Raw genomic sequence first — 10,690 nt, 5'->3', positions numbered from 1 at the left:
TAAGCAATCTGTTCTCTTTTGTTCATTTTTCTTTTTCCTTTTTAGAACTCTGCAGCCATTCTTTGAAGGATTATTACCCCGAGATAACCCAAGAAACACTCGATTTGCCATCAACTTCTTTACTTCTATAGGTCTTGGAGGTTTAACGTAAGAATTATTATCAGAATTTTATTCAATTTACAGAATTATTTCACAGTTGCCTTCAAGTCAGAATCTAACAGAGATTATGTTTCTTATTAGGGATGAATTGCGTGAGCATCTCAAAAATATACCAAAGGTCATCGTGGCACAAAAACCAGATGTTGAGCCAAATAAATCCCCCGCCTCCTCTTCCTCCCCTGAGTCCTCCTCCTCTGAGTCTGACTCCTCTGCCTCTGATTCGGACAGCAGCGACAGCAGTTCAGAGTCTTCTAGTGGAGAAAGCGCTTCTTCATCCGCCAGTAGTCAGAGCTCAGCCTCAGGTACTGAAACTGATGTATAGTTGATCGTGCTCTTTTCTAACAAGTGTATTGCTGCTGGTGTTGACAAGGGAAGAGAATAATTTGATTGCTTATTTATTTTAGAGTTCAGTTGTTTAAAAGCCACAGTTAATAATATAAATGACCATCTATCACTGTTGCAGTCTATACTGAATTCAGCATTTATAATGCTAAGATTATCTTTTGGAATCCTCTTCAACGAAATGAAGATATTCCATTGGCAAATATTTATTTGAGTGCTGACTGAAATGCCATTCATAATGTCTGTAATCTACTTTACAGGAGCTTTCCTGATGGTTATATTTTAAAGAAAATTTAATTTTTTACTTTTAATAGTGAAGCTTTATATTAGTAATTGACGCATACCACACATTCAGTGCACACATTTTAAGTGAACAGCTGTATAAATTTTCATAAACAGACCACATCCGTGTAGCCAGGACCCAGAACGAGAACGACCAGTACCCCAGAAATCTTCCTTTTTCCCTCTTGTACTTACTACCACTCCTCCCATCCACTGCCTCATGGCAGCTCCTGTTGTGATTTGTAATTCTATAAATTAGTTTTGCCTGCTTTAAACTTTAGAATTATATATTATGAACTTCTTTATGTTTGGTTTATCTTTCAACTTTATGTTTGTGAGATACGTCCATACTATTGGATTTAGTTATAGTTCATTCATTCTCATTGCTGTATAGTTTTTCACTATGCAGATATTCCACAGTATATTTAACATTTGTCCTTTTTACTCAGCGGAAATTTAAATTTATAAGTAGTGTTGCCATGAATGCTCTCGTACATATCTTTTGGCGACATACATACATATATATATATATATATATATATGCACATTTCTGTTGGATATGTACCTAGAGGTGGAATCACTGGGCTGTAGGGTGTGTGTAGATACTCCCAAACAGCCTTCCAAGTGGTTATTCTAGTGTACACTCCCACCAGCCATGTATGAGAGTTCCCATAGCTCCCACCTTCACTAACACTTTGACTGTCTTTTTCATTTTAGCCATTTTGGTGGGTGTGTAATGGTACTGCATTGTGGCTTTAATTTTCATTTCCTTGATCAGTAGTGAAGTTGAGCATCGTTTTCTGTATTATCTGCCATTTGGATATTTTCTTTTTGTTAAGCGGCTGTTCAGAATTTTTGCCTCCTCCCCCCCTTTTCATTAAGTTGGCTTTTCTGTTGATTTGTAAGTGCCTTTATGTATTTCAGATATGTATCTTTTGTCACATGTATGTATTGCAAGTAACTAGTCCTGTTCTTATCTCTCGAGCCCTGCAAGGCTGCCAGAGCTCTGCTGGTCTATGTCCCTCAGCAGCAGCCCTGAATCAGCAGATACTCACAGGGAGAAAGTAACATTACCTTACCTCTCTGTGGTTCTGCCTTCTCTTGAGTCTTGGCCCTTCTAGTCCTCATTTTTTTTTTGCCAGCTCTCTGGTGTCTTTATTTTTTAGTTTTTATCTTGAACTTATTTTTGACTTATAAGAAAGTTGCAAAAATAGTACAGAGAATTTCCATATAGTCTTCACCCAACTTCCCCTAATGTTAGCATCTTCCATGACTGTAGTTCACTTATCAAAACCAGGAGATTAACATCAGGAAAATACTATTCACCAAACAACAGGTCTTATTTGAATTTCACTAGTTTTCCCACTAATGTTCTTTTTCTTTTTCCAGGGCCCTCCTTCCCTTTAATTGTATTTCTCTTTAATCTTCTACAACCTGTGGTAGTTCTTCTCAGGCTTTCCTTGTTTTGAATGGCTTTGACCCTTTTTAAGTCCTCTGGTCACTTATTCTGCAGAATGTCCCGCAGTATGGAGATCTGTCTGATGTTTTCTCATGATTAGAATGAGGTTATTCATTTTTAGCCAGAATACTATAGAAACAATATGTTGTTCTTACTGTGCCTTATTGAGGAGTTGGTAATACTGATATTGGTGACATTAAGTTTGACCACTTGGTTAAGGTGGTATCTATTGGGTTTTTTCATGGAAACTGTTTTTCTTTATAAATTAATATCTTGTACGGAGATAATTCAGTACTATGCAAATCTCCTCTTTCTCCTCTAACTTTCGGTCTTCTATTTTCACATCCATCTGTGGATCTTATCTGCAACACTTACTACTGTAGTGTTTGCCAAATGGTGGTTTTCCTGTTTGTCTCTTTTTTTCCACATTTGGTAATTGAATTTCTCCTGTAAGAAAGAGTTGTGCCCTCCTCCATTTATTTATTAATTCAACTATATATTTATATCAGTGTGGACTCATGAATATTTATCTTATTCGATGGGTTAAAGTCCAATGCTATCATTTATTTTCTTGTTCAGATCATTTCAACTTTGGCAATTAGGAGTTCCTTCAAGTTGACTCCAGTGTTCTTTTGACATACTCCCATCCCTTTTTTTGAGCACTTCCTTATAGCATCTTCAGTTGCTCCAGATCTTTAGTGCCTTTCAAGAGAAGATGTTAAAATTTTATCTGGCATTTCTAGTTGTTTTCAGCAGCATTACTAGTCTTTCACAATTTTCTCTGTCCTCCTTGGGAAGGGGAAGTGCTATAGTAAAGGATATTTTCAAATATGCCATTTTCTGAAAAGGTCTATGTTGTTTTCCCCAGGGCCAATTCTGCTGCTTTCATCATAGTATCTTAGTTTGAATAAGAGATACTCTGATTGTCCAAAATGCATGTCATTTCTTGTATCTTTTAATGCGTATTTCAGAGAGGCAGCACTTTTCCCCACAGCCTTATTAGTAGGTTGGAAGGCTAGTCTTTACATGCTTGTTTCACTTCAAAGTGTTTTACATACTAAGTGGCATGCAGAATTAGGGGACTTTCAGTGTTTTATATTATTAGAGCAAGATTCCATTTGCTCACAGGAAATTTCATTCTTGAATTGAAATACACTAACATTGTTCATTTACCATTCACCTCTAAAGAATTTGTTATTTCATGGTATCTGTTTTGAGAACAGATGATAACACAGCATGAACTGCTGCAATAAGGAAGCTTGCTGATTCAGAATTAATTTGCCTCATCATACTGTTTCAGTAGAGAGCTTTCAGTTTTATCAGTAAAATATTAAATAGCATAAAAGCAATATGAACTTACCCCAAATTAGAAAATTTTAAAGCAAACACCAAAGAGAGAGAAGAGTGCATATTATTATAGGGCTCAGGTTTTAGTGTCAAGAGGCACCAAGAGTGGCATACACCAGGGTCAGAGAGACATCGATTCTGCACGGAGCCAGATGGTTTCTGCTTGGGTAGCTGCAGCTCAGCTGAGCTGCTTGATAGGAACCAGAGAAATAGGTCCTTAGTGGCAAACCAACTGACTGTGCCGGGGTAGGCATTTGGCAGGAGAAACAGAGGCTGGTACACTGACGTTTGGGTGGAGGTAGGACAAGGGTAGGCAACTTTCCACCATTTTTCCTTCTTTTTGTATGTATTTATATGAACTTGACAGAAACTGTGGTCATCTCAGTACCCTTGATTATGTACCCAAACTAAATAACACAGATATCGTGATTGAATGTGTTTTATAGCTTAAAATGGTAAGATATTTCATTGTAATTAATATTTATATTTGTGATCATATCAATAAAATTAAAAGTTTCAAGGCCTTAGAAGAGTTGTCTCAGAAATCAAGCCTTTGTGGCTCTCATAAAGCCTATGATTATATCTCAATATAGCTTCTCTTTGCTAGTACAGTTAGTACTTCTCTGATAGCAGAACTATCATTTCTGTAGGCAGAGGCTTTCATTTGAAAAATACATATTCATATCATTACACAAACCCAGTCATCCCGCTCAGCCCACCTCTTAGGAAGTGATGTTGCTGGCATGTATGATCATTGCATTTTAATTATTACGAGATCTGACATAATATTTCATATGACATAATGCATGTGGGCTAGAATTTATGTTTTGGATAAAATTTGTGAGTGGAAATGTACCACTTTAGTCACTTCATTAAAACTTACATTTGCCATAGTTTACTTAAAGTTCTTGTTTACTCTTTTGAGTTAAGGGTCAAAGCAGTACTTCAGTTAATATATTGTACATTCTTAAAAATTACACTATTTGTATAATGTTCTGTCATCAGACTTTGCATTCAATCGATTTGGCTCTGCATCCAGTTTGTCTGAATTAGTAAACCTATAAGGCATCAATAAGTGTGATTTTTCAGTTGTGAAATTAAGACTAAAATGAAAGCTAACTGTATTTCATTTTACACATACAGATAAAGATGTAAGAAAGAAGGGGCAAGGGAACCACAGAAGGAAAGAAGTAAATAAATTGATCAGGAAACAACACACGAATGATAGGAAACAAGAAGAAAGGAGACCAGAGCAACGGCACCAGGAAACGAGGACCGAGAGAGAAAGGAGGTCAGAGAAACCCAGAGACAGAGATTCAAAAGATCCCGTAACAAAGTACACTTCAGACAGAGGGCTTCCTTCTGAGCGAAACAGCTACAGCAGAGCCATGAAGGACAGAGACCAAGAAATGTACATGGATTTGGAACATAATCTTGGGGATCCCAGAAAGAAAAGAGGAGAGAGAAGAAATTCTTTCTCTGAAAATGAGCACAAATACAGAAATAAGGACAGTGAGAATTTTAGAAGAAAGGATAGGTCCAAGTCAAGAGAAAAGGATAAAAAACATTCAGCCTCTAGAAGTGATGAAGACAGGTATCAGAATGGTGCTGAGAGACGATGGGAAAAATCTAGCCGATACTCTGAACAATCCAGAGAATCAAAGAAAAATCAGGACCGGCGAAGAGAAAAGTCTCCAACAAAGCAAAAAAAATAATTCTGCAAAATTACAGAAACTGAACATGCCTTATATTCAGTTGAAACAAATTATTTTTTACATTGATTGACAAACTTTGTAGCTTGTATAAAGTACTGGTTTGTATTTGTACATTTAAAAAATGTTTTCATTTAAAAAAATGTTTTGTAATTGATACATCTCAAGGCCCTCCACATAAAATTATTTGAAAAGTTTCACCAGAGAGGGATGTAATTCTTGCCCATATTTTGTTAATAAAATGATCAAATGCTCATTGAATCAGTGATTGTTTTCCATTGACAAAATTTTTTTTCTGATAATAATGTTTCCAATTGTTTATAGAATTATTATAGTAAATTGTTAGTGACTTTTTATTTGTAACTGAAGACCAAAATAGATGAACCGTTTCAGGTTAACATTTTTGCTTTGTTAATGAGATGCTATGAACCTTTCTTAGGAGTCACGCTTTTTTTAAAGTAGAGGAATTATTTTAATTTTCATATTATGTCTTGAACAAAATAGGTATGTGTAGTTTTTTTCGGAAGTGTTTTGGTGAAGCTAGGTGTATGTTAGTCTTTAAACAGATACACAGCTATCTCATTTATAATTAGGACTTCTCTTGATAACATCTCTTTCTGGACTGTTAGATGAACGTTTAATTGAAATTCTTTGTGATTAGTGCTTTTTCTCAGCCTTGAAGTTATATCACTGTTGGTAAGTTAATATGTATTTAATTTTTAATTTGGATTAATAGATAACCAGAAAACATACAGTCATGAGAAATGTGGGCAAGACTAACTGTGAAATAATTCTAGTTTTTTTTATAAGAATTTTAAGGGTTTCTATCATTGTAACTCTCACCAGTTAATATGTGACCATATTATTTTTACTTTTGAAATAAAATATTGCCTCTGAAATTTTAGATCTGCTGACAGACATTTAACCTTATTTACTAAATAGACTACTTGTACTTGTTCACCTTAAAAGTACATAAAATCCATTTTAGCCAGTATCCAGGTTCAAGAGTAATGGGACCACCATTTTAATGTTTCTCTTTGAGACGTACTCTGATTCAAAATGTCTTCTATTTTTGTTATTTAAAAACTTGAGTATAAGTAACAATAAAGTCCATGTCAGTAAAGAAATATTATGCTCTCCTCCTCCTCTCCCTGTGTCCCCCAAAGTATTAAATCGAATATGGCAGCTTGGAAAAATTCTTTTCAACACTTTCTCCATCTGTGGTGGTTGGAAGGTGGTGAGTTGTGATTACAATGGACCGACACAGACGTAGTACATTTCACAGAATTGTGAAGCTCGGCAAATTGGATTTAAGGAACACATAGGCTGTAAGCCAGCCCTAAAGGAAATACATAAGCATTAATTTTTTTTTTAACTAAACATTGATCTTTAGAGGTGGTATCAAGGAAAAAACAGTGGACTAGAAATTTTATTTTCTTCACTTTAACCTTAGTTCATAATTTATTTTCTAAATGTAAAAATGGGAAACCATTCTTTTTATTGAGTACTTAAGACCTTAAAGAGTTATTAAAGTAGATTTTTTTTTTAATGTAACTTTTATGAGCTTCTATGTGCCCACGTCTGTTCTAGGAATTAGAGGTAAAACAATGAAGGAAACAAAGTCTCAACTCTTATAGTTGGGAAGCCTGAAAGACAATGAACAAGAAATATAAGTGTACCCAGTGGTAATAAATGATGTGAAGAAGAGAGTGTGATAATGGAGGGGGGTGGGGGGTGATGATTTTACGTAGGAAGGACAGAGAAGATATCTCATAAGGTGGTGTTTGCTGTGGGAAGAACCAAGGCAGAAGGAACTACTGAGGCATAGATATTTATTTATAATAAATATTGCCTGGAAAGTTTTGTTAACATTTCCTGTTGTACTTTTATTTTTTAATTGTTAAAATTACTTATATTTTTTCTCTATAAGTATAGTTAAGTCTCTTTAATTGGAATCCCAATAAACTGATAACAGATAATCATTATCAACAGATGATAATAGATATCATTCAACATGGATTGGATATGTTCCTGTATTTTAAAACAGGAAAGGAACTGCTAAGTGAATTAATAATATAAATAAAGTTGTAAGGAGGATGTTTAATATTCTTAAAATAACATACCATTGTTGCATACTGTTAACTGTTTCCTGTTTTACTTAATTCAGCTTTTTTTACTCTTCACGATTTTATTTACTCTTACAAAAGCAGTTAACGGAACACTTAAGTACCTTCAAGCAGAAGTATTTAAAGTGTAAGGCAGTCATATCAGGACATAATACATAAGAGCCTGGGTGGGGAATTGCACTATTTGCCTTCTTGATGCATTTCTATAGCATCAAATATGTGTTCCCGTCCACTGCCTGCCACTCAGGCAGGTTTCTCACTTTCATCCTTTTTAATATGCAGACAAGAAATATGTTTGCTATGTCTAATTTTTTTACTTTTCAGGATTAGCATTTTGTAAGGATCATCTGAGTTCTAGATACTTTGCATGCGTTGCTCATTGTTTTTCAGTTTCGCAACTTCCTTGCCTCCAAGGTTCTCTTCCTCCATCCCTACCTTTTACATCCTTAGCCACCCCCTCCTGTGGTCATCTCCTTCATGTTGACATCAAAATCCACACAACCTCTAAAAACTCTCCTTTAAGCACTATACTTTGACCCCTGCCCATCCAGCTCATCTGCTTTAATGCTGCTATTCTAGCAACCTTTTTTTACTTCCATCACAACTTTAGAGCTATTGACTTTGTTCTAATGTTACCCCCTCCCTCATTTCTTCACTTCCTTGTTCTGTGGTCCATCATTTGATAGATGAACAAATGAATAAACTAATTTCCACAAAATAACCCTTTGAGAAGTGGTTTTGTCTTCCTGTATTGCAGAAGAAAAGAGTGAAATCCAGAGGTTAATTAGGTCAGGCCACAAAACTGGTATGTAGCAGGACCAGATTTTAACCCAGATAAGCTTTATTCCAGCTTAAGAGGAGTAATATTTGAGTACCAGCTCTGCCACCTACCAGCTATGTGGACTTGGGCAAATTATTTCATCTCTCCAACCTTCACATTCATCTTTAAAATTCAAAATGTTTATTGTGCCCACAGGGAACTATATTCAATATCCTGGGATAAACCATAATGAAAAAGAATATAAAAAAGAATGTATATATGTGTAAAACTGAGTCACTTTGCTGTACAGCAGAGATAACACAACACTGTAAATCAACTATACCTCAAAAAAAATTTTTTTTAAGTTTATGGTGCCCACCTTACACAGTTATAGTGATGATTAAATGAAATAAAGCAGTCAAAGGCCTGTAGTAATACATAGCACAAAGTGGGCATTTAACAAATACTGGTTTTCTTTTTCCCCAGCATCTAGCAAAGACTTAGGAGAAAATTGAGGTTCATTGACTGACTCATGATTGTTCTGTTATATGTCATCTGTGATAGAGTGTTAAAAAAGGATTGTGTTAAAATAGCTACACAGAAAATTAATGGATTTTTCTAAAGTCAATGTGTGACAAAGAGTAATTCTCTATCATTTCTCTCCTATTATAGTACTTCTTTTCCAGATGTATGTATTCTTTTAATTTAAGCGGCCAGCTTCTTATACCCCTGATTTCACATTTCCCAAATGTGTTGTCAGAAAGGGGAAAAAAGGTTTTCGTTATCTCTGACAGTTATGAGTGAATTTTTTTTTTATGAGGGAATTTTTTGTTCTTGATTTTAATACTTTGTTTATTCCACTGTCATTTTGACTCTACTGGTGTGGGGTTTTTTTCCCCCTAATTCATGTCTACTTTATAATTATATGCTTTCATTCATCAAGATCTTTTAGAACCCTGATCCTTTTTTCCTAATCCTTTTCTCACTTTTTCCAATGTAGTCAGATGTCCTTTCTGACCTTTCACATTCTTTCATTCTGTTCCATGTTTATTCCACTGGATGTTTCTTCAGTCAAGCAAACTTTAATGCCCGCTGATGTTTTAGGAGGGAACCCAGAGTGCCTGGTGTGACCTTTAGGAAACCTCTGTTCCCTTCCTGTGGACATCTCCGTGTGCACACTTCCAAACCCTAACTGAAACACTTCCACGTGGTTTTCCCGGCTCTCCTTATTCTGATCTCTTGTGTCCCCTCAGCCTTTCGGCCTTGGATATGTTCCACAACTTCTATTTATACCCACCCACATGTTTCTTTTTAAATGTCCTTAAAAACTTTTGAGCACGTTACATATCTCCAGCTAGAACATATGTTTCTTGAAGTTAGTCCTATCTATGCATTGTATGTTTCCTAGAGATAAATGTGTGGACATCTTACCACTATGACTCACCCTCCTCACTGCGCAAGACCATGCTTTGTGGGGAGGGATGAAACTGTTGAGTTCACCTTAGGCCAACTTTGCACAGGTAGAAGAAGAACGGAGATACTCAGCTAGCCAAAGTCACATAGGGTGTGCATGTCTGTGTGTACGTACAGAAGAGCACAGGCTTTCTTTTAGAAAAAGACTCAGGTTCATATAGAGTAATTTATGACCATTTAAATTGAATACTATTTGGCTAACTGCACATGTAAGTCTAACTTTTTACCACTTGCTGGTTGTTGACCTTCATTCAGGCAGTCTTTTTTTTAACTTTTCAGACAGGTCCTATAACCTCTATGTCTCAGTTTTCTCATCTGTAATATGGTTTAATAATTGTAACTCCCTCAAATAGTAAATGATCTCTGTGGCATGCTTAAAACAGTGCCTGGCACTAAGTGCTCATCGTTACAGTTTGTACTATCAGTGTACTGACATGGTACCACTAGACCAAGAACTGCAAACCCAAACACCTACAGGGGCCAGGTGGATCACACAGCTGAAACAATCAAATGCAGCGGTAAACTGGAGTCATTTAAAGGCAGCAATAAGTTCCCAGCTCCCCCCAATTGTGCCGTAGGCTGAGGCTGACAAATCTGCCTGGTTTTCAAGAGGATTAAAGAATAAGAATTTGTATGTAGCTTGTGATTGTTTAATGTTGACAATGACTTTGAGTAAGTTTAAAACAGCCCAAAGTTTATTGAAGGTCCAAAGAAAGCAGTCTCTACAGGTGAATTAGCTTTCGAGTAGCTGGTTTGTGATTCCACTCTAAACCCTCAAAAACGATCTTTCACTTAATTTTGAAATAACACTTTCATTATACAAAGAAGATCTTAGCTTTAGTTTCTGCTCTCATAATAGTGGGAAAATAGGCCCTTCATCTTTCTTGAGAAACCTCATTTACTTTGCTAATCTCAGCAATCCCCTCTAGCTAAATTACTCCAAAATTTGTGTCAAGTTTCAGTTCTGCATTTCACTGGCCTATTCCCCATAATGTCATGGATCCAAAATACAATTCATTTTTCCTCAGAT

The 10,690-nt window shown here is 35.8% G+C and overlaps 1 protein-coding gene across 1 annotated transcript in view; it reads left to right on the top strand.

Annotated features, from left to right (window-relative positions):
* Window positions 1-5,304, top strand: part of CWC22 (CWC22 spliceosome associated protein homolog) — a 39,019-nt gene extending 33,715 nt beyond the window's left edge. Inside the window, exons 17-19 of the mRNA XM_065880152.1 lie at window positions 46-147; window positions 241-461; window positions 4,733-5,304. Of these exons, the coding sequence (XP_065736224.1) occupies window positions 46-147; window positions 241-461; window positions 4,733-5,304 (895 nt within the window). The remainder of the gene's footprint in view (window positions 1-45; window positions 148-240; window positions 462-4,732) is intronic.
* Window positions 5,305-10,690: the final 5,386 nt, after the last annotated feature.

Source organism: Phocoena phocoena, chromosome 7 (assembly GCF_963924675.1).
Source record: "Phocoena phocoena chromosome 7, mPhoPho1.1, whole genome shotgun sequence".
Classification (NCBI taxonomy): Eukaryota; Metazoa; Chordata; class Mammalia; order Artiodactyla; family Phocoenidae; genus Phocoena; species Phocoena phocoena.
The sequence above is the reverse complement of the archived record's forward strand: the minus strand, read 5'-3'. Positions and strand labels throughout refer to the sequence as shown.